The sequence below is a fragment of the Schistocerca serialis genome, chromosome 7 (assembly GCF_023864345.2).
Source record: "Schistocerca serialis cubense isolate TAMUIC-IGC-003099 chromosome 7, iqSchSeri2.2, whole genome shotgun sequence".
NCBI classification, from domain to species: Eukaryota; Metazoa; Arthropoda; class Insecta; order Orthoptera; family Acrididae; genus Schistocerca; species Schistocerca serialis.
This window is the reverse complement of record NC_064644.1, coordinates 22,193,988-22,217,471: the sequence shown is the minus strand read 5'-3', so window position 1 is coordinate 22,217,471 and position 23,484 is coordinate 22,193,988. Positions and strand designations below refer to the sequence as shown.

General features: G+C 40.0%; 1 protein-coding gene and 1 non-coding gene across 2 annotated transcripts in view; both read left to right on the top strand.

The window, feature by feature from the left end:
• Nucleotides 1–21,570, top strand: part of LOC126412581 (cholinesterase 1-like) — a 266,699-nt gene extending 245,129 nt beyond the window's left edge. The window contains exons 5-7 of the mRNA XM_050082232.1: nt 4,822–5,139; nt 13,255–13,601; nt 18,785–21,570. Of these exons, the coding sequence (XP_049938189.1) occupies nt 4,822–5,139; nt 13,255–13,601; nt 18,785–19,163 (1,044 nt within the window). The 3' untranslated portion in view covers nt 19,164–21,570. The remainder of the gene's footprint in view (nt 1–4,821; nt 5,140–13,254; nt 13,602–18,784) is intronic.
• On the top strand, nt 12,642–12,714 carry Trnat-agu (transfer RNA threonine (anticodon AGU)). The gene has a single exon. It is a non-coding gene; the product is annotated as a tRNA-Thr (tRNA).
• Nucleotides 21,571–23,484: the final 1,914 nt, after the last annotated feature.

Sequence of the window (23,484 nt, the reverse complement as noted above, 5' to 3'; positions counted from 1 at the left end):
CAATTTTTTATAATTTTTAATTTCGAAAATTATCATTCACCGGATACAACTGTGACTGGTGATTCTTAGTTCTATTGCTGTGTTGGGAAACGTTGATATTAAATCATTTTTGAAAAGATATTGAAGAATGTTATATGGACCAAAAGACTGATTTTCTAGGAAATGAAACCTTAAAATCAGTACCGTCAATGTCGGGTTCATTTCTGGAATCGGTTTCATTTCTGGAATGGCCTGTAAGTTTCATATGCAAATATTAACCGTCGGGTTTTGCATCATTGTACTTAAAGAATTAATTTCGCTCAAAACATCTTGCCAAATTACAACAGAACAAATGAATTTATAATTTTGAATTTTTAAATCAAGTGACTTTGCTTTGAGACTGTTGGTGTAATCCCAACTAGAAGAGGCTTCTGATATTTCCAACAGAGCATCAAATACGTTTTCTGTGTAGAACCGTAATGGCTTTGTTGCTTCAATTCTGCTAGACCATCTCGTAGCACTAAAGGATTTTAGCTTTAGCTCTGGTAAATGTTTACAAATGACTGACCACCTAATTGTCGATGCTGAAAAGAAGACGTAAATTTCTTGAATAATGGTGAGGAAATTGATGATCTCGTGAGAAATTTTGCTGTGCCATTTATCACTAAGTTCAAGCTATGAGCCGAGCATGGAACGTAAAATGCACGCTTATTGATATCCAAAATTGTTTTCTGCAGTTCGTTGTTTTTTCCACGCATGTTAGAGGCATTATCATAACCGTGCCCACGCAAGTTTTGAATGTCCAGGTTCAATTAAGAAAATAAATTCAAAACGAAATTTAATAGACTCTCTCTCGCCAATTGAACCGATAATCGGGCAGAAACCAATGAAATGTTCACATACCTCTACTTTCTTGTCTGTGTGGTTTAGATAAACATGCCTAAATATTCCTGTTATTTGTTCTGTGTGGCTTGCATCTGATGTGCAGTCTAATATGATGGAAACATGTTTAGAATCTCTTACTTTCTTCAAAATATGTTTTTTATCATTGTGCCTAGTTAATCAATAATTTCGTTTTGAATGTGATCTAAATAGTGGGCCATACTTGGGTCAGAGTTTGATTCAATTCTGCGAATATGTTCCCGTATAACTGAATCAAAAGATGCCAGCGTCTCTAATGCTTTTAAAAAATTTCCGTTATCATGTTCACATATTTTCTTGGAAGAAGCGTGAGAAGTCAGACATTGTCGCGACAAGAAGTTAACAACAGTAATAATCTTTTCTAGTACATCACATCAGCGCTTTGTTCCCTTGTCTGTTTGTCTCAGTTGCATCTTATTTACAGTGTTCTTTTTCTGTGACATATTATTCAATTGTACCAATGACTTCAAATTTTCATTGTGGGTATCACTTGTTTCGTGTCTTTTCAAAGTCAATGATAAATGCTGCCAATCTGAGAATTCAATCACACTACTTACACTTTTACCAAACATTTCACAACAGAAACAATACACTGAATCCTTTGATAAAGAGTAAGGAAGCCAGTCTCTTTTTAACTTTTTCGCAGTCAGCAAACTTTCTTCCCTCATCGTTAATTGGATAACTATGATTATGTACTTAAACACGATCACATTTAATTAAAATATTAACAAGATTACTATTAATATTAAGAGTTCCGCTAAGAGTCAAACCCTCACAAACTGCTGCTGTACTGCCTGAAGATTCTTCAGCAGAAACATCACACGTGTCAATGTTTCGTTGAGACCACCAGGAAGAGCAGGAGCGCAACATGTCTTGTCATGTCTTCACTTGCTTCCGTAGTTTCAGACCCAGACGTCGAGCACGTGGCAGAGGCAAGAGCTTCCTGTCCGACGATTACAGATTTGGTCAAAAATTTCGTAATAGAACCTGCCAGTTTTTCTTTTTGCCTTTGTTTCTCTCGTTTCTGATTATGAAACTGAGCCCCAGAAGGTTATTTGTTTCTTTTCTGTGGTCCCTGAAACGATTTTTGGGTGAAACTAATGAAATATTTTGTTGGTACTTGGTTGAACAAATTTACAAACAGATGAAACGCTCACTCTTCTGTTCTATAATATTTTATTTTGTGTTACTGTAGGCATTTTAGAGTGTATATATATTTCCTTCCACTTCTGACACACTCGTTATTTTCCCGGCGTGTCAGTGGCTGTTGAATGCAGAACGTGGTCGATAACGCTATGCAGTGTCTCTTTAACTTTTATAAGAGTTTATTAATTTAGGTTACAATTGGCAACAAAGCCAGTAAGGCGGAGTGAATCAATCTGTCTAAATACGAAACCAATCTTATATATGTTAATGCAATACGGAATGTACTTACTGTAATGTTTTAACATTAGTAAATAGTATAGCCAATTAGTTGGAAAACGAGGATTCGTTTTTGGCTGACGCTGCCTACATATACGGTTGGGTTTAACAATGAGAATATCGGTGATATACTGGAGGTGATAAGCAACCAGGGAAAAGGTGCGACGTAATGTTTCTCTGTTGTTAACTGTCTCCTTTGAATGCGCTGATGCATTACGAGGTTATAGTCAGTCGCGGCTGGTGAACATATGCTACTGTGCTGTGTCACACGGTAAATATCGTACGAAAATTACGGTATTTGTCTTCGAATGAAAGTCATAAATCGCAGTAAAATTACGTCATTTCTCCTCGATTGGGGGCCGGAAATCGCACTAAAATTATGTCAATTCTTTTGCAACGCGTGTTGGTATGTAAATAAAACGGAGAAGAACTCGTTTTGGATATTCATTCTGATATTAATGACGTAGGCCAATGACATCAAAAACTCGTTTGTGTCAGACAGTGTAATATGAGAAAGTAGCAGGTCATGTATCAGTGACACAACGAATGAAATTTACGAAACATATGTAGCTGTATGGGCGGAGGCATTGAACTGATCCTACAGAGCGTCAAAATTTGTCAAGACAGTTGAGCTTATGTACGAACCTTTTTGTGATAGATTAGAAATCAGAAAGTTAGAAATCATGATTACATTACTGACAAAATTTAATCAAGTCAGTTTACCACAAGAATCAAATGCGTATTGACACAAAATTACGTCCTCCTCCTTTAAAAGGAGATAAAGTTACCTACATTATTTTGAGAATTAACTGTGCTACTATTGCTTAAAAGTCCTTCATTCGTACAGTTACTTACTGGGTACAAATGACGTTTTCTAAGTGGCGTTACTAATAAAAATATTACCACTCCGAAAAGGCAATAGGAAAGGAAATTAGAGTAAATTAGCCTAACTGATCGCTCCACAAATGTTATAAACTACAGCGAATATTTAATTTTTAATGTCAAAGGTGAATTACGGAGCCGGCCGATGTGGCCGAGCGGTTCTAGGCGCTTCAGTCTGGAACCGCGCGACTGCTACGGTCGCAGGTTCGAATCCTGCCTCGGGCGTGGATGTGTGAGATGTCCTTACGTTAGTTAGGTTTAAGTAGTTCTAAGTTCTAGGGGACTGATGATCTCATATGTTAAGTCCAATAGTGCTCAGAGCCATTTGAACCATTCTGTGAATTGCGGCCACTTTGGGACAACGTTACGTTCGATCGAGGGTTCAAAGTTCTGTATAGACACTGCTGTCAGCAATTAACGTGCTAAAACCGAGAATATTAAGTATTAGAAATTAATACAATTAAAACAGAAAACCGTACCCACCATATGGACGCTTTTTTCTCCGCCTATATTTTATAAAACTAAAAATAATGTGCGCTGATAGCACTCAGAAGTTGCAGTAAACAATCAACGAACAATGTGCGGCTTTCTGTATCACGCTAACGGCTCGGAACAAGTGAATGGAGGGCGGAGTTTCGTCAGTCCAAATGCACCTGCCGGGAAGCCACGGAGTTCCCTGTACTGGAACAGGTGTCTGGAGGCCGGGTTCTGCTTAGTAAGAGTAATATCTCCATTGGGGATGTTCCTTCGCAAGTAAGAATACCTGCCGTTGTTAATGTGGTTCCAACATACAGAGGTTTCGTATTTTCATTCCAGCAGTCAGATATTCAATGCACTCTTAGGAGAGGCTTAAATAATTGTGTGACGCAGATATGGAGACATTGAAACGAATCCGATCAAAGCGATTTGGCTGAATTTGCCGCCCCCTAGGCGTGCCGCTCCCAGCGGCCCTGTGGAGAAGTAATTGTTTCATCAAAAATACCAGCTTGCGTTGTTTATGGGTGTACCAATCGATCCGATCGTAATCTGAAGTTTAAAGGAACCTCGTCCCATTCGCAAGTGAAGCAATCAAAGCAATATTTTCTTTTGTACAAACCTAATATTATTATACAGGTAAACTGGGTCTTTTTTCATAAGGTCTTCTCGTCTGCTATTAACTAGCCATTTTCTGCTCCCAAAACGAAACATTAATCATTAATCCACATGTAGTTTGTAAGTGAATCCTGACGATACAGTTTAGTATCATGATAGTATATACATCTCAGGATCCTTAGGAAACCTAAAAAAAGACGGCTGTGGTGTCTTCTTCCTGTTGTTGGTGCAATTTATTGCGCTACAAAAGCTCTCGCTTGTACAAACCGTTGTAGAAATCAAATTAAACAACCACTATTCGCTTTCACGAAGGCGCAGAACTCACTGTTTAAATTACTGGCCGCTTGTGGCGCGGTAGGCAACAAAATCGAGGCGAAATGTCGCGACTGTTATGTTAGACTGCGGTAATATTCTTGTAAAAGAGATCTACGGATGAATAAAGCTACTACTACTACTACTAGCTTTCTCTGGCATATGGCGAACTGTCCGGCATGTCGTCAGTGAGCTGCGCTGCTGTGGTTGCAGGCGGTGTCGTGCCTGCGTCAGGCGCCGCTAGAGGCGCTGACGGCGGCGGCGCAGGCCTCTGGGCGTCGCTGGCGGCCGGTGCTGGACGGGGAGCTGTTCAGCGCCGAGCCGCTGCGCGCGGTGCGCCGCTGGATGGGTGGTGGCGCGGGGGCGGCGGGGGCGGCGCTCATGGTGGGCGAGGCGGCGGGCGAGGGCGCGCTCTGCCTGCTGCGACACTTCCTGCTGGAACGCCGCCTCTGGCCCGCCATCGCCGCCGACAACCTCACCAGGAGGGACTTCGCCGACCTCGTCGCTGAGCACCTGTTCGACTTCGCCAACGTGAGTACTCTCTGCTCACGGGGCACGATTTAATCACTCGATCTAAGAATCGCAAATGGTGGCTGTGTACTTGAAAGAGGCTCGGGTACACTGTAAGCTTTCGTATGGGTTACGTAACACCAGGTCTACAACTTTGCTTCCACCGTTTTGGAATAGATGGCAGTAGTGGCAAATGGTGGTGCAGGTGGTGGGTCGTAAGTGTCATACAGTAAGCGAAGAAATTTCTAAACGTAACGCCATCAAAATATTAGTCGATTCGTGATTGCATCATAAAGCTATTCTTGACGTAATATGTCAAATTACGAGCCCAGTTCTTGTCATTTGTCGGAGGTTTTAGTTTTTTGCTTCAACATCAAGATATCTGCGGCTGAGGCTCAAAAAATACTGGGTGACACCTATGGTGAGTCACCTATTAGTGAAAGAACGTACAGAGAATGGTTTCAACACTTCAGGATTTTGATGTCAAAAACTGGCATGGCGCTTGAAGAGAGAAGGTTTTCGACGCTACTGAAATTCACGGAAACAATTGCTGGTGACTGTTATCGAAAGCAGTCGATGCTTTTGAGCCGAGCACTGAAAGACAAACTTCCACAATAAGGCGATAGACATGAGAAGGTGATTTTGCAGCGTGACAACGCTTGACCCTAAGTACAAAACCTATCAATTAATACTCACCATAATCTCCACACATTGCTCCCTGCGACTACCACCAATTTCGACAGATAGATGTTGTAGAAACAGATATTGTAGAAATGGAAAGGGAAGCATGTGAGGACGAAATTAAATATTTGATATTGCTACAAGAATTTGGTAGAACATTGGACAGTTAAGTCGAAACAAGATGTCCTGGAGTACTTGACATTCCCTCAGAATTACTGAGATCATTTGTAGAACAAACCATGACAAAACTATTCCACCTGCTATTCAAGATATTTAAGAAAGGCGAAATATTTCCAACTTAAAAAAAGAATGTAGTAATACCATTTCCATAGAGTGCAGGTGCTATCAAATGTGCATATTCCTGAACCATCAATTTTAACAGTCATAGTTTTGGATTACTTACACAAATTATTTGGAGAGGAATGGAAAGACTGGGAGGAGTCAACTTCAAGAGAGGATTAGTTTTGTTTCTGGAGAAATGTAAAAACTCATGATGTAGTCTCCAGCCTACAGTTTACCTTAGAAGATAGGCAAACCTACGCTTACTGCATTTGTAGATTTAGACAGAACTTTTGAAAAGGCCTTCTGGTCTAAGCTCATTTATTCTGAAACTATCAGGGATAAAATTCAGTGAGTCAGACGTATTCAGCAATTTGTAGGGAAATCATATTGCAATTATAATAGTTGAACAACACGAAATGAAAGCAGTAGTTGAGAAATGAGTGATATAGGGTTGTAGCCTATCATTGTTTTTTTTTTCATCAATCTGTACATTGAGTTAATTGTGAAGGAATAAGAACCAATGAAACTGTACTACCGGCAGGGAACTTGAATTGATTGGATGTTACCTTGAAAGGAGGTCATGAGAAGAACATAGGCAAAAGTAAAACAAGTATAGTGGAAATTAATCAAGTGAAATCAGTGCTGAGAGAATTAATTAGGAAATGACAAACTAGAACTAGTAGATGAATCTTGCTATTTGGACAGAAAAATAACTGATGATGGCTGAAGTAGAGAGGATACACGAGGTGTGACAATAAAGTAATGAGATTGTTCTTTGTAAGGTGTGGCAACCCTACAGGCTTGCGTAGGCACAATATCTTTGACCTTGGTCTATAAGCTGCTTCTAGTCCAAGCGGCACATCGATTAAACTGTTTAGTCATGAGTTGTGCTGAAATAAGTTAACACATGTTTGTGTCTCTTGTCACGCAAATGGAACCACATAATATTGCGCAATGGTATGCCATTTCTTTTTGGATTAAATTGGGTGAAAACGCGACGACAACTTATGGTAAGATCAGAAGGCTTTTCGAGAGGAGGTTATGTCAAGAGCACAAGTTCGCAATGGTGCTCAAAGGGATCACCCAGACCAAATAAAGCTTGCATGTCAAAGTCAAATGTGAAATGCATGCTTGTGTGGTTCTTTGATTCCAAGGGAATTGTTCATAATGAGTGGACACACAATTAACCAATATTACTACAAAGAAATTTTAGAAGACTTCGTAAAAGAGTTATTCGTGTCTGTGCCAACATTGCTGATAATTGGATTCTGCATCATGATAATGCGCCATCCCATACTGCTCTGTCAGTACAGCAATTTTTACCTCAAAACAAATTTCAGTACTACCACAGCCACCTGATTCGTCAGGTATCACTCCATGCGACATTTTCCAATTTCCAAGAGTCAAAACGGTGGTCCAGGGACACCATTTTCATACAACCCAAGATGTCCAAAAAGCTGTGACGAGGGTCTTGGAGGATATTACAGAAGATGAGTTCCAGAAATGTTACCATCAATGGCAGAAGCGCTGGAAAAAGTATGTGCAATCAGTAAGGAACTACTTTGAAGGAGACAACACTAAACTTGACTAAAATGGTAAGCAACATTTTTTTTCACAGTGTTATTAGGTTATTGTCTTACCTCGTAAAAAGCAGACTGACAGTAGCCAGAAAAGCATTCCTGACAGTGGAAAATTTTTTAACTTCAGATATAAATTTAAGTGTAAAAAAGAAGGTTTTTTTTTCAAAATATTTGTCTGGCATTTACATCTATGTGGAAGTAATACTTAGATGATACTTGAATCAGAGAAGAGCATAAATGTGTGAAATGTTGTGTTAAAGAGGGATGCTGTGGACTGAATGGATTGATAGATTAATTGACGAAGAGTTACTAACTCAGATAGGGAGAAAAGAAATTTATGGCACAACTGGAGTCAAAGAAAGAAGGTGTGATAGAACAAATCAGAGTGACCGAGGGATCCTCAGTTTGGCGGTAGGTGGAGGTGTGGAGTGGGACAGGTAAAAATTGTAGTTGGAGAGCAAAACATGCATGTTGTCCAACACGGATGTGGAGAGAATAGAAAAGGCCTTTATTCGCAGAGGATGATGTAATAATTATTAGTCTAATGAAATAGTCATAGAGATTAATTTTTAAAAATAATTTTCTCATGACTGAACCATTATTGATTGAAATGTGGTGTCTGTTCTGTCAGACATGTCTGACAGAGCAGATATCACTGGTGGTAAAGTTGAACGGCAGTACAGTTACGGTGTTATGAGGAACAGGACTTCAGTAACCTATGGGCACTGAAATAAAGCACTGAAAGCTCACCATCAACAATTTTGAGATTTTGGAATGTCTGCATACTCCTAACATCTATTGATCTTACTGAGAACCAACTTTGTCTGTGTCTGTAGACATACACTGTGTACATGAACATTCATGAAAAGTAGTCTCATCAATTTGTCAGGTATTCATTTCCATAAAGCATAATTTTGTTGCTCTGCTCCACTCTAAATTGTTGTCTTGAGCGGACAACAAATTTAGTGTCTACATCATGCCCTTAGTAGTGGTACTTCATAATCAGTGGTCTATTCTCAGTTTTATCTGGGTCTCAAGCTATGAAATATGCTTAGTGAAAGTTATTATAACAAGAACCATGCTGTGTTGAAATAGTTCATAATTCTGTGTGTGGTTCATTAGTATCTATGCTGATTCTAGTGTCACATTAATTACAATCTTTACAACTATCATAAGATACTATGTCACTAGTCAGTGCATGGAAATGTGAATTTCATAACATAAAATGTGTTCATTATTTTGTCGTAGAAAATATGGATGCTGAGACTTTGCTAAAAAAAACAAGTCAGACCTATGAGACTGGTGGTTTTTGTGTAAAACTGATTTTCACAAATATCTATTTTTCTCAAAACTTTGTTTCTCTACCTTAGGCCCTTATAGTTCTCAGTGCCTCATATATTGAAATGTGGTGACCTGTTGAGTATGTCTGACAGAACAGACACCACATTTCAACATGCATATGTGAGTGAGGGCAGCTCATAGGTACCTGCAATGTGGAGGCACCACGTCTTCCGTACTCTTGCTATGAGCAGCGTGGCTGACAGAAGGTGGTGCTACTTGGGCATTATAGACTGAGAATTTGGTTTGGATGGGAAGCATGTCTCGAATGGTCAAAGCAACCATTCTAGAGAGTCCCGGTTCGGCACAAATTTTCAACATTCACCACTGATTTATTTCAGTGCCCCTAAGTGGCTGAAATTGTGTTTCTCATAATATTAAACCGTTAATAAATCCATTTGGTTTGTATGCCACATGGAGGTTAATGCTGACCTAAAGTCTGTGGTTCCAGGTTAGTTATTTGACAGACATGGAGTGCCCTAAATTTCCTTTGTGAAGGTCTGTTCACATTGGATTTCATGGAAAGGAACATTGTGTTGCTTTTGTTGTTGTTGTTATCTTCAGTCCAAAGACTGGTTTGATATAGCTCTCCATGCTAGTCTTTATATTACAAGGCTCTTCATATCTGAGTAACTACCACCACTTATGTCTATTTGAACTTGCTAACTATATTCAAATGTTGGTATTCCTCCACAATTTTTACATCCAGCACTTCCTTCCATTACCATACTGACAATTCCTTCATGCCTCAGGATGTGTCCTACCAACCGATCCCTTCTTTAAGTCAAATTATGCCACAAATTTCGTTTCTCCTGAACCCGATACAGCATCTCCTAATTGGTTACTCAGTGTACGGACCTGATCTGCACCACTCTTCTGTAACACCAAATTTCAAAAAACTGTTGTTCCGTTGGTGTTTCAACTGCTTATTGTCATGCTTCACTTCCATACAAGGCTACACTCTAGGCAAATACCTTTCAGAAAAGACTTCTTAATGCTCAAATTCATCTTTTTCAGAAATTCTCTTCATGCTATTGGCAGTCTGCCTTTTATATACCCTCTGTTTTGGCCATCATTAGATGACATTTTCCGTCTGAAATACCAAAATTCATCTACTACTTTTTAGTGTCTCACTTCCTAATCTAATTCCTTCAGCATCTCCTGATTTAATTTGACTACATTCCATCACACTTGTTTTCCTTTTGTTCATGTTCATTTTATAACCTCTTTTCAAGAGACATCCATTCCATTCAACTGCTGTTACAAGCCCTTTGCTCCCCCTGACAGAATTACAATGTCTTCAGCAGACTGCGAAGTTCTTATTTCTTCTCCCTTTTCAAGTGTCTCTGTGCTTTCCTTTAGCACTCGCTCAATGTGTTGATTGAGTAACACTAGAGATAGTCCTGTCTCACTATCTTCTCAACCATTGGTTCCCTTGCATGCCCTTTGACTCTTACAACTGCACTCCGATTAGTGCACAAGCTGTAAATAGCCTTTCGCTCCCTGTATTTTATCTATGCTACCTTCAGAATTTCGAAGAGTGTATGTCAATCAACACTGTCAAAAGCTTTTTGCAAATCTACAAATACTCTAAACATGGGTTTTGCTTTCTTTGCTTTCTTCTAAGATAAGCCATAGAGTCAGTACTACCTCAAGTGGTCCTCAATTTCTATGAAACACAAATTGATCTTCCCCAAGGTCAGCTTCGCAGTATTAAAATACTTATTCAAGACACAAAGGAATTAAAGATGTTAGCTGCCAGGTGGCATTGATTTATATCAATGGGGCAAGCTGAAAGACCAGGATTCGCACCCAGGTCTCCTGCTTACTAGGCAGATATGCTGACCACTACGCCGTATAGACACAGTGGTCATCGTAGCCACACGGACTACCCTGGCATGCCTGCTGTCAGATTGAAATTCTCAAATCAGATACTACTGATGTAGTGCCCCTGCTCATTGGCCTCATTACCCATGGCATCTTGCTAATTACTGTAAGAGTTTGAGCTGGATGTGCATCTGCACTGAAAGGATCATTGGTCACCGTCACCATTTTGATCCTGCAGCCACCACGAATGAAGACACAAAGGAATTAAAGACAGTAGCTGCCAGTGGGCATTGATTTCCAGGATTATTCTAAGTGATGGACTCTTTTTCAAAACTTTGTATTTATTCAAATACAAATCCAAAATGGACAATCTTTATACCAATGAAAAGAGGAAGTTTTGAAGTTTTTTTTCATAATGTTTGATATCAATTTATAAATTTCGTAATTTGTAGCTAATAGTTTTTAATAAATAGTTAATACTTATAAATAAGATAAATGCTATAAGTGTTAATGTGGCCACTGTTGGCTGCACAGCAAACACCAACAAGGTAGCCAAACTTGTCCCACACACACGAAAGTGTATCTGTTGTTACCGAGTGCACGGCAGCAGTGATCCGGTTCCGCAGATCGTTCAGAGTGGTTGGTAGAGGCGGCATGTAAACAGCTTCCTTCGTGTAACCCCATAAGAAATAGTCACAGGGTGCCAGATCAGGAGACCTTGGTGGCCAGTAGTGCAGAGCCTGGTCTTAGAGTCCCCTGTGACCGATCTAGCCCTGAGGAAGGGAGTCATTCAAAAAGCCTCATACGTTCACAGTGCCAATGGGGCAGAGCTCCATCCTGTTGGAAAATGAAGTCCTGGGAATCTTCCATAACATGTTGTTCCAACATGTCCAGGTACGTGATTTCTGTTACAGTTCTTTTACAAAGAAAAAGATCCATAAGCCTTTGTACGGGATATGGCACAAAACATGTTGATCTTCAGTGAGTCTCTTTCATGTTGCAATGGTGAATGTGGATTTTCCAAGCCCCATATGCGATCATTATGTCTGTTGAATTTTCCATTACGGTGCTAAAAATTACATGCTGTAGATGCATCATCCTCCATCTTGGCCAGCACACATCCACAAATTGCGAGACACTTCTCTTTGTCATTGGGGTTGAGAGCCTGGACAAGTTGTAATCGGTAAGGCCTGTACAGCAAAAGCCATCTCAAAACTTTCCATGCAGTTCATTGGCGTATTTGAAATTCTCGACTGGCTCTATGGGTAAACTTACTGGGACTGCGCACAAAACTTTTTAGAATCTGTCAGACATCATCCTCTGACACACACGGTTAGCCTGTGCTTTTCCATTTGCACACACTCCCAGTCTGCTTAAACCAATGGCTAATGGTTTTGGAAGTTGGTGGTCGAATACTGAATTTGGTATGAAATAACCCAGTGCACTGCAATTTGCGACTCACTTTTCACAAACTCAAAAATGCAGAAAACCTTGTGCTCCACACTCACAACTGACAGTGAAATCGAATAATGGACCTATTGCCACGTGAACTTTACCAGCCGCTTCTGAAACCATCACTGCCTGCCGCCACCTGCCAAAAACTTCGAAACTTTCTATTTTCATTGGTATAATGCTAGTTCATTTTGAATTGGTACTTAGATACATACTAATTGTTGAAAAAGGGTCCATCATTTAGAATAACCCTGTATATCAGTGGGATAAATTGTAACTACATCAGTAGTGTGTGATATAAGTTGAGAATATGGGTCCGACAGGAAGCATGTTGGGGTAGTCAGTGCGGTTGTGGTGACCACTGTCTGGATGGTGTAGTGGTCAGCACATCTGCCTAGTAAGTAGGAGACACAGGTTTGAATCCTGATCCAGCACAAATTTTCAACTCGCCCCATTGATATAAATCAATGCCCACTGGCAGCTCTTGTCTTTAATTCATTTTCATCTTGATGCATAGTGGCGTGCTGGATAAAAATGGCGTCTGTTCTTTTGGACATCATGTTGAGTACCTTAATGATATTAATTCTTTTTGTTTTATATTTTCTTCAATTCATTAAATTGTAAATTTTATAGTAAAAATCAGTCTTTACTACTGCAGTGTACAATTTAAACCAAAAATTCCTGTAAAATTTCTGGGTTAGTTGTCAGTAAATTCCCAAAGTAGAGCCTGCACCACATGTTCAGCCCATTGTAGATAGGGGAATGGCCAATTACTTAATTCACTTACTTTTTTCTGATATTTTGCATCATGGCTGGTACTTCATACCCTCACTTTCACCATGCAGTACTGTGCTAAGCCAACATTCCATCCAGTGCAAACACTATACCCAGTGATGTTGCTTTTCAATGGACTCCAGTGATATCCGGCTGAACAGGCCTGTAATGAGTTGTTTTGACAGAGACATTTGCTGCACAGATCCGCGACCAGTCGGTGGTGGACGCAGCAGTGCACGAGTATCGGCCGTGGGGGCAGGCTGGGGGTGGCGGCTTCCGGGAGGCAGCACTGCGCTTCTGCGGGCTGCTGTACGGGCGAGGCCGTGCCGAGCAACTGTCTCGTGCGCTTGCCAAGCGTGGTGCCACCGTCTGGCGCTTCGAGATGGCGGTGCGGCCTGCACGGTCCCCCCATCCCAGCTTCATGGGTGCCGTGCCTGGTGACGAGCTACCGGCGCTCTTTCCGGCCGATGATGGCGATGACAAATCTGATGAGGAGCGCCACTTGGCCGACGAGATGTTGCGCATGTGGGCCAACTTCGTCAAGACTGGGTGAGAACACGAGACCAGCTTCACTCTGCGCACGGGCCACATCTACTTAGCATGACCTATTTTCTCCAAATTTGTGGTATATGCAGGACTTGGTTAGAAATGAAAATGACAGAAGTGGGAGTCCAGATGGCAAAGTATTTTGAAAGAGCAGCATTTTTGGCACAGGCAAGGCATGAACCATTTCTCTTACCATAGTTTCCAGGCACTAGTTGACGCAACAGAAAGAGGGCAAAATGGTAACTGGAAGGTCATGAGTTTGAGTCTCTATGTGGAAACATTTTTTATGTTGAATTTCTATGTTACTAACACTGCAAATTAAATGGAAATAATACTCAAATATTTATAAATATTTTCATAAGACATGAAAAGAAAAGGCAGAGCTTCATTTTGGACAGAGCATTCAAAAAAAGCAGTGGATAAGTACGTGATGAAATACGGGTATGTCATCACTACTTCACAAAATCAGGGAAACTTTCAACAATCTTACACAATTTTTTACTTTACTAATGTGCTGCCAAACTGTGCAATGAGAGAGAAGTTTCTATGAATATAAACAAGATCTGTTTTCTGTAGAAACATTAAAGACTCCAGGTAATTGTGAAAATATGGTGTTTGTAATGTGTACAAGATGCCAAGAAAATTACTGCATCCTCTGATTTTTTTGTGACGAATATCACCCCAGCATAATTAAGTGCAAAGTAATAAAAGTATGTAACTTTATGTATGAAGTTCTCATGTGTACCTTACAATCCCTTCCAGGAAATTTACTTGCAATCCCAAATATTCCGTTGCCTTTCCTCTTTGTGCCATTTATGAAAATACTAGTGAACCCAGCAATGCTTCTCAATTGCTCAATATGTATGGCTATCGGATATGTGTCCTAACCTCCTCCTCTCTCCTCTCTATACCTCCCTTTGCCCATATCCTCCTCCTCCCCCTATCTCTGTCCATTCTCTTCCTCCCACTCACTGTACGTCTCTTACCGCACACTCACTCTATCCATCTCCTCCTCTCTCATTGCTCTGTCCATAGCCTCCTTCCCTTTCTTTACATATATTTCCTCCCAGTGACTGAGAAATTCTTATTCGATATGCCTCCGAACGCTCTGTATGCTCTTCGTCAGTCTCATTGACTCGACATTCATGTAGCTGGCTTGCACTGCTTGTATGCTCATCAGTATTTCGATGTCTCACTGATGGCATTTTTTCCCAAAGAAATAAACCACAAATTGAAATCAATTAAATATTTGCAACACACCAAATACCATGAACTGACATCAATACAATCTTTGCAACACACCAGAGATCACCACCAATACCACACCGAAATATTGCTTTCAATTGTATTCTTTTCACAAAAATCAAGATTCAATGCAGAATATGCCACTGTTATGAAAACAGCAGGACTGTCAAATTGGCTATCCGATTTCCTTCTTTGAGATTTTCGTACAAGAAGACCATCCAAATCTCTGACTTTTTCAGTGGATTTTCCAAAAATTTTCTTTCATACCAACCTTGTCCTGACAATCACGAACAAAATAAATAAATAAAATAAATAAAATTGTCTAAATTGGTCAAGCCATTCTCCAGTGCTGAACTTTCATACATGGGGCAACTGAGATTTATTTATATAGATTAACAAACAATTTATTGTGCTTTATTTCACTTTATTTGCAGTGTAGCAAAAAACTGAAAAAATGCATAGGGACTTGACCCAACAATCTTTGGATTACCATCACAAACACTTTCCACTGCACCAACTGCTGCCAGGAACCTATGGTAATATAAATCCAAATTGTACCAAAAATGCTATTTCTTTCTAAATTCTTGGCCATCTGAAGCTCTCACTTTCATTTCTGGCTAAGCTCTGTGTGTACCATTAATTTGGAAAAATTGAAGAACAGTGGGCACAGTCCCTTTGTAGGGCACTTGGCATGTTGTCTGATGGGGCTACCAGAATTGATACAAACTGAAGGTACTCAACCAGCAGTTACAGCTTTCCCTCACTGCTAACCTAACCTGGTATTGTTAGCAGACAGCACCAAGTTTAACATTTCATCTGCGTTTTTATACAAAAGCAGACATAAAATTGTAGCAGATGTAAAAAGATGTAAAACTGTGCCCTTCACAAAACCAAAAAAAAAAAAGTGGTATCCTGTGACTGATAATATCAGTGTGTTCTGTGTTTGGGAATATCAGTCCACTCACCACAGGCTGTCTTGTGACTTTGGTTGATTCTGGTTGGACCATCAGCCACCTTGCTAAGTGTCCTCTTGAAGTACACAATTAGTAGAACATGATGAGATCTACTTTGTTTACTTTGTGCCATATAACTGAGCCCTCATCCATGTTGTTGTTGTGGTATTCAGTCCAGAGATTGGTTTGATGCAGCTCTCCATGCTACTCTATCCTATGCAAGCTTCTTCATCTCCCAGGACCTACTGCAACCTACATCCTTCTGAATCTGTTTAGTGTATTCATCTCTTGGTCTCCCTCATCCATAATTCTCAAATCCACAATTCCTTTGGACATACTGCATGTGATGAGATCTACTTTCTTTACTTTCTGACATATAACTGAACCCCCATCCACAGATTCTCAAATCCACAACTCCTGTGGATATACTACAGGATTCAGGTTGAATAAGATTTTATGTGGGTGCAAGGAGTGCAGGAAATGAGCTCTCATACCGAAGCACAACACACACAAAACCATAGGTAGTGTGGCATTAAAAGGGGAACAAGCTGCACTATCACCACACCATGTTCATGCTGTACAAATCTTTACTGGTTTGGCATGGCACAACACAAGAATTGCTTCATAATGGCTACAGAGCACACAGGTACTGTATTGTTAGATGACCAATGTTTAAATAGGCTGGACACAGATCACCTGTGGGCTGCTGTCAGTTGACTTCTACCATTTTCAGCTGGAACAGAACTAGGGATGTCTCATTCAGGATGGCGAGAAGAAATTATGTATGCTGCAGTCAAAATATGGTTCTCATTGGTGTTGCCATCACACTATTACTGAGTCTCTCTGTGCCATCTGAAGTGGTACTCTACTTCAGCTGTCAAACCAAGCACCTGTAGGCCTGTCACTCCCCTCTGCTGACTTTCAACTGAGAAAGCTGTTTTCAAATGCAGTGGGGTATCTTGTACAAAATGACCTCCTCCATGCCAATCAGAATGGATTCTGAAAATGTTGATCGTGTGAAACCCAACTCTCACTTTTCTCACATGACATCCTGAAAGCCACAGCACGGAGTAGCAGTATATAATTTCTGAAAACAGGATTATCAAAAGTACCGTTGTATGGGTTATCGAGTGAAATTTGTCACTAGATTGAAAATTTCTGGGTAGGAAAGCTGCAACATGTCACCTTGGATGGAGAGGTGTCGACAGATACATGTGGTGGGACTGTGGCTGTTCATGTTGTATGTTAATGACCTTGTGGACAATGTAAATAATAGCTTTAATCTTTTCACAGGTGGGCAGTAATCTGTAATGAAGTTATGCCTGCAAGAAGCTACACAAACATTCAGTTGTATCTTGATAACATTTCAAAGTGGTGCAAAGACTTTAAATGTTTAGAAGTGTAAAATTACACACTCCCCAAAATGGAAAAAAAAAGGTTGGCCTATCCAGAACGAGATTTTCACTCTGCAGGGGAGTGTGCACTGATATGAAACTTCCTGGCATATTAAAACTGTGTACCGGCTTGAGACTCGAACTTGAGACCTTTGCCTTTTGTGAGCAAGTGCTCCACCAACTGAGCCGCCCAAGCACGACTCACGACCCATCCTCACAGCTTCAGTTCTGCCAATACCTCGTCTCTTACCTTCCAAACTTCACAGAAGTGCTTGCCAGCAAAAGCCAAAGATCCTGAATTCGAGTCTCAGTCCAGCACAAAGTTTTAATCTGCCAGGAAGTTTCATATTAGCCTATGACTACAATATCAATGAGTCACAATTGTAATCAGTAAACTCCTACGAATACCTGAGCATAACAATTTGTGATGACATGAAAGAGAGTGATAATGTGGGCTCAGTCACAGTGAAGCATGTGGAAGTCTTTGGTTCATTGGCAGAATACTAGGTAAATATAATGTGCAACAAAATGGAATAAATGCAATGGCCACACCCTCCTGAGATTCCTCTTCTGTTTCTATCAGTTTTACAGTGAGTGATGCTACTCTGTGTAGCCTCAGCAGGAAGCAGCCATGGCATTTATTCCATTTTGTGATGCATTATCCAGAAGGATAGAATGAATTCTCCAGAAATATGAACTCAATATAGTCTTCTGCCCAACAGCTAAAATAGGGACACAGATTGGTAGTGTCAAACATGACCAGACTACAGGAATCCAGGGTCTATCAGATGCCCCACCAATGTGGCAAGACGTATAGGTTAGACAGCATGTACTGTTGAATATTGTTGCTGAGAACACCAACTGTGCCTTTAAAGAATCTATTGAGATTAGGGTAAGGGAACCACTGATCAATCATGGTAGTGGCTACATTGTTAGTAATGCCTTTGAACCTGTACTTAGTCCTATTAAGAAGAGGAAGGGAATATTCCATCCTCTTAACCTAGATGAACTAAATCTCGGGGCAAGTGGAGCAACATCGGAGGTGACACAAGCACTTGTCCCAAGGTGCAAATCGAGGGCAGAACAAAGCGTCAGCAGGGAGGAGGGGGGAAGGGGGTGGGGGTGGAGGGGATATGCTGGGTATGTACAGCCAACATAGCAACAGCCTGGAAGGAGGGGCCAAGAGATAAGTGCTGTGCGAACCCCTAAGCAGTCAGCTCATCAGAATACTTATTGATGGCAGTGTCATCACTTGCCAAAACATTGTGCCCATAAGATGCCAACATCTGACTGTTCACGTGTATTATTTTGTCACTTTTCATACGGATTCCATATCATGGTGCCATTTAATAATTTTCCAGACACAAACCATTACATGATGCAAGAAAAATGATAAGTGATGCAACAAATTCTACAATTAGTCAGAGCTAAATGTTTGGATTTTCAGCTGGCCACTGAGCCACACATAAATAGTATAATGAACTACATTCTTTAGAATGATCATTTTTATGTATAAATTACAAATAACTTCACTGATTAATTAAACAGTGTGGTGAATTCAATTAATTAATAAATGCTTTGTATTATTTTTCAGGAATCCAAATCTAGATGAAGATAATTCAACCACCACACAAATTTGGCCACCATTTGTTGACAGCTCAAGACAAATGTATGTATTCACACTGAATGGTTCACGAACAAAGAACACTGAATTCTTGTCACGAGATGCTGACTTCTGGGGGACAGTCGTTCCAAGTCTGTTACGGGCCTCTCTCAAAAAAGGGTGCAGCTGCGGAAGAAAGAAGAACCAGCCGAGAATGAGTATTTGCACAACAGCTCGCTGTCCTGCCATAAGTGTCCTTATTGCCTTCACTGTCATCCTTGGGGTAGCTCTAGTCATGATTAGCTACTTTTTCCTCCAGTACATAAGGAAATCAAAGGGACTGCTTGCCAATGAACACATACCACAGTAGTGAGAAGTCTGCCAGATAGTCCTTCTCTGTGTGATTTCCAGTCTGTTGCATCCATCCTCAGAGATATTGTAAGATCTGACCAATTTAATGAGAATGTTATGTCTGCAGTAGTGTGAAGAAGATTGAGACAGTGTTAGTCTGAAATATGCTACCTACATGATGGATGACTAATGCATTGCCGGCCGGTGTGGCCGAGCGGTTCTAGGTGCTTCAGTCTGGAAACGCGCGACCGCTACGGTCGCAGGTTCGAATCCTGCCTCGGCATGGATGTGTGTGATGTCGTTAGGTTAGTTAGGTTTAAGTAGTTCTAAGTTCTAGGGGACTGATGATCTCAGATGTTAAGTCCCATAGTGCTCAGAAACATTTGAACCATTTTTGAACTAATGCATTAGTTATATTATTATGAGTGACTTAACAACTATTACTGCAAGATGAATGTTTCATGGATAAAATGTAACAAAGTGAGATAGTGCTGCTGAAAATAAATTGTACACCATAATAAAGGCAGAAGGCAACTGCCTCATTCCACTCATTTTGTAAATGTCTCAAAATAAACTTTAGTAATGAATCTTAACAGTATTTGAAGAACAAATAAAAAACAAACACCATTTGAACAGGCCCTGAAGACCCAACAGTATAAACCAGCTGCCATGTCATCCTCAGACCTGAGGTGTCACCAGGTTCAGATACAGGTGGACACGTGGTCAGCACACCGCTCTCCCAGCCATTGTCAGTTTTCGTGACCAGTGCCACTACTTCTCAGTCGTGTAGTTCCTCATTTGGCCTCACAAGGTGTGAGTGCAGCCAGCTTGTCAACAGCACTCGGCAGACCTAGACAGTGACCGTCCAAGCACTAGACGAGCAAGACAGTGCTTAATTTCTGTGATCTGGTGGGAACCAGTGTTACCACTGTGGCAAGGGCATTGACATACTATTTGAAGAAGCATAATGAAATATGAAATACTGGAGCACAGTTAACACACATGTGGAGGGAAAAAAGGAAGGAAAGAAGAAAAGAAAAATACTTTTGGAATGAATGGCTACTGACAACTGTACATTAGCGATGTACAACATACTGTTTGTGAGCGTGCTCCATATAAAGTAACAAGGATTTGGATAATTTTTCCACCACTTGTTTCACTTACATCCCAATCTAGAGCTGCTTGCCTATTAGTTTAACATAATCCTTTCTGCCTCCACTGCCCCCCCCCCCCTCCCACCCTCTGCCAGTATCAGACTCTGTGCTGTTTTTCACTTGTTTCTTTGCCTTTCTCTAGTTTTCAATTACATTTCTTTTGTTTATTTTCTTTCAATTTGGCTCTCACCTTTGCCCTGCTGACATCTAGTACCTTGACTGCATGTGACAATTTAAAACTGTGTGGTGAAGCAGGATCTGAAAGCCTCAACTTGCCACAGACTTCTCTCCCTTCCTTTTAAATTCTGCTGAGTATCTCCCACTCTCCTGTGAGACTAGTAGCTATGAGGGTAAGGATATACTGGCAATCTTATTCACAGCATTGTGGTTGACACAAAGAATTAATTCTCTTGGTCCAATCTTCATAATTATTAAACAGACTTTCCACGAGTCCCTAACAGTGTTGACTGACAAATGCTATAACAGGTTTCTAAAATGTGGCACAAGTTGCAGAAATCAAAGCAGGTTATACAATAGCCCTTTATGAAAATTTTATGCTCAGAAATGGATAGCAACTGAAGTTACAGAACATGGCAGTGTTCAGTGGGGTCAGAAAAGTGCTGTGCATGAGGTGTCGAACTTGGTTTTCTGCCATTACTATGCGAGTCTCTGTTTGAAAATCTGTTACGACAATTACTAGCATCAATTGAAAAAGCTTTGTGGAACACAGTCATGATACATTGTTGAAAATGTGAACCACAGTCTGTTTGCCCACTGACTATTACAATACTTAGAAATGAAGCATACTTTTAAAACCTTTTACGTTTACATGGATTTTTGCAACATACATCATTTAAACATGGGCTGTGATATTCTATTATGTTTTCATTGTAATACTGTTACATTATGTTTTCATTGTAATACTGTTATTTGTAGCCTTTAGTGCTGAGACTTATTTCAAATTCAAGCAGTTTACACACTTTGGGTAGAAATGGAAAATCAATAATATTGCAAACATTAAAGAACTGTAAAATTCACAAAACTTGGTGTATTGAAATCCATACATAAACTATATGAGTGTGCCATTTCTTTCTGAAGAAGGCATAAAATATTTTGCATGATCATTTCACAGTGGCTGTGAGGAATCACAAAAACAATTTGTGGGATATCATTAATTTGATATGTTAAAAGTACCTGAAGGCACAGCGTGCATTTTTATATTTATGTTACTGTATGTATGTTCATATTGTACAGCATTTGTTATGAAATAAACATGGCTTCATACTTAATGTTATATTTTAACGCTGATGACCGAACATGTTCCTCAAAAGTAAAGTAAAAAGTTCAGATAAGAGTTAAGAATAATTATGAGAGGCAGTCTTGAAGTTTTAATTATAAATTTAAAAAAATAACATTATAAACTAATTTTTTTGTTTGTAGGTACTCATCTGCCATCCAGGTACATTTTGAAATGCCCATATCATAGTACCATAGCAGGCGGCTACAATTGTCAAAACAAAAGGTGCAACCCACTGATAAAGTGGAGATGTGCTGCAACATTTCATTTTATGACCGTTTCAAGGCAAAAGAAATGTCCAATTGCAGGGGATTTACAGTGGCTGTAGCATAAGGTAATTTAACCCTAGAAGTTATCCATCACTTATCCTTGCTTCTGTTCAATATTACCACCTTTTTTTTTAATTTTTTTTAATTTAAAAGGAAGAATGAGACTCATTACACTGTAGAAATATGTTTAAGATAGTGTTAAACATTTTATAAGTGCAATCTGCTTTTTACATTTCTTTCCAGCGTTCCTCATAATTTTTTTCTAAAACTGTGAGATTGAGCCATTGTTTGATTCTGTGATACAATACTTTTCTTCTATGAACTGTTCCTAACTGCTTGGTATACAGCATATTTATTTTAACTGAATACATTGAAATATCTTAAACTAAACATTGGCTCAGAAAAAGTTATAATTTTAGTTTGTTCGTATCAGAGGGGGACATCCAACGATACCACACTCGACCCACTACCTAACCTCGTGCATGGGTGGAGGGAGCAAATTTGAAATCATCAATGGGAACCCCCATTTTTTACTGCAGAGTATGATTTTACAGCAAAATCTACATAAGTTTTGTTTGAAGCATTTTCTTTGTTTTGCCACAGATGGCACTGTAATCGGAGGAATAGTAATGGGTGCACAATAGTCATTTATGATGTGCTACTCAATGGTCATCGAGTATCCAATGGCAAGGGGGACCTCACCTCCATGCGGTGAGGATACGACGGGCCAGTATTTCATAACTTCCAATTGGAAATCCCATTTGCAATGTTGTATACCTCCGACATATCGAACAGGGGACTACTCGTGCGCCACCATGGCTGTGTAATGACCTACGACTTATCATAACAGGCAGTACACTGCAACCAGAGCTCACATAACATGTAGACATAGAACAGATAGTAGCCTGACACATTACAATACTTGCACAGCGTTTATTGCCTGCTCACCTACCTGTCATTTAGAGGACAGACATGCAAGTGGATGATGAATGTTGCAACCACAGAAGAAAAAATTGAAACGATTCTGATTTTCAGAGAATGTAGGAGAAATGATGAGTCCACTATTGTTTGTATACTGAGAATTTTCCAGAGAAAGCTCAATCTCATTTGTTCTTCTACAAGGTTGTGAATGCCTTTGTCTGATAGCGGCATACAGACTGGCAAAGGGAAATAAAGCAAACATTTTACAGGAGAAGATAATGAAATAGCTGTACCAGCTTCAATGCACCACAACCCAAACATAAAAACCCAGCAATAATGTTGTGCTTTTGGTATGTCATAGGTAGGACAGTCACAATACTGCATCATGATAAGTATTATCCATACCACATGTCACTGCATCAAGAACTTCATGACTCTGATTTCTATAACCGAGTAGAGTTTTGTGAATGGACACATCAGCAAATGCATACAATACCCAGGTTCTTTGCTGAGGTACTATTTGCCGATGAGTCTACATTCACAAACCATGACAGTGTTAACCAGCATAACATGCATTACTGTAGTTGTGATGTTTTCCTGTTTTATCTCTTTGTTGATCGTCCTTGGTGTCGATGTACTGGCTGAAAAAATAGGGGGTGGAAGTGCAGTACTGTCTACTGTAAATGATGTAGCTGACAG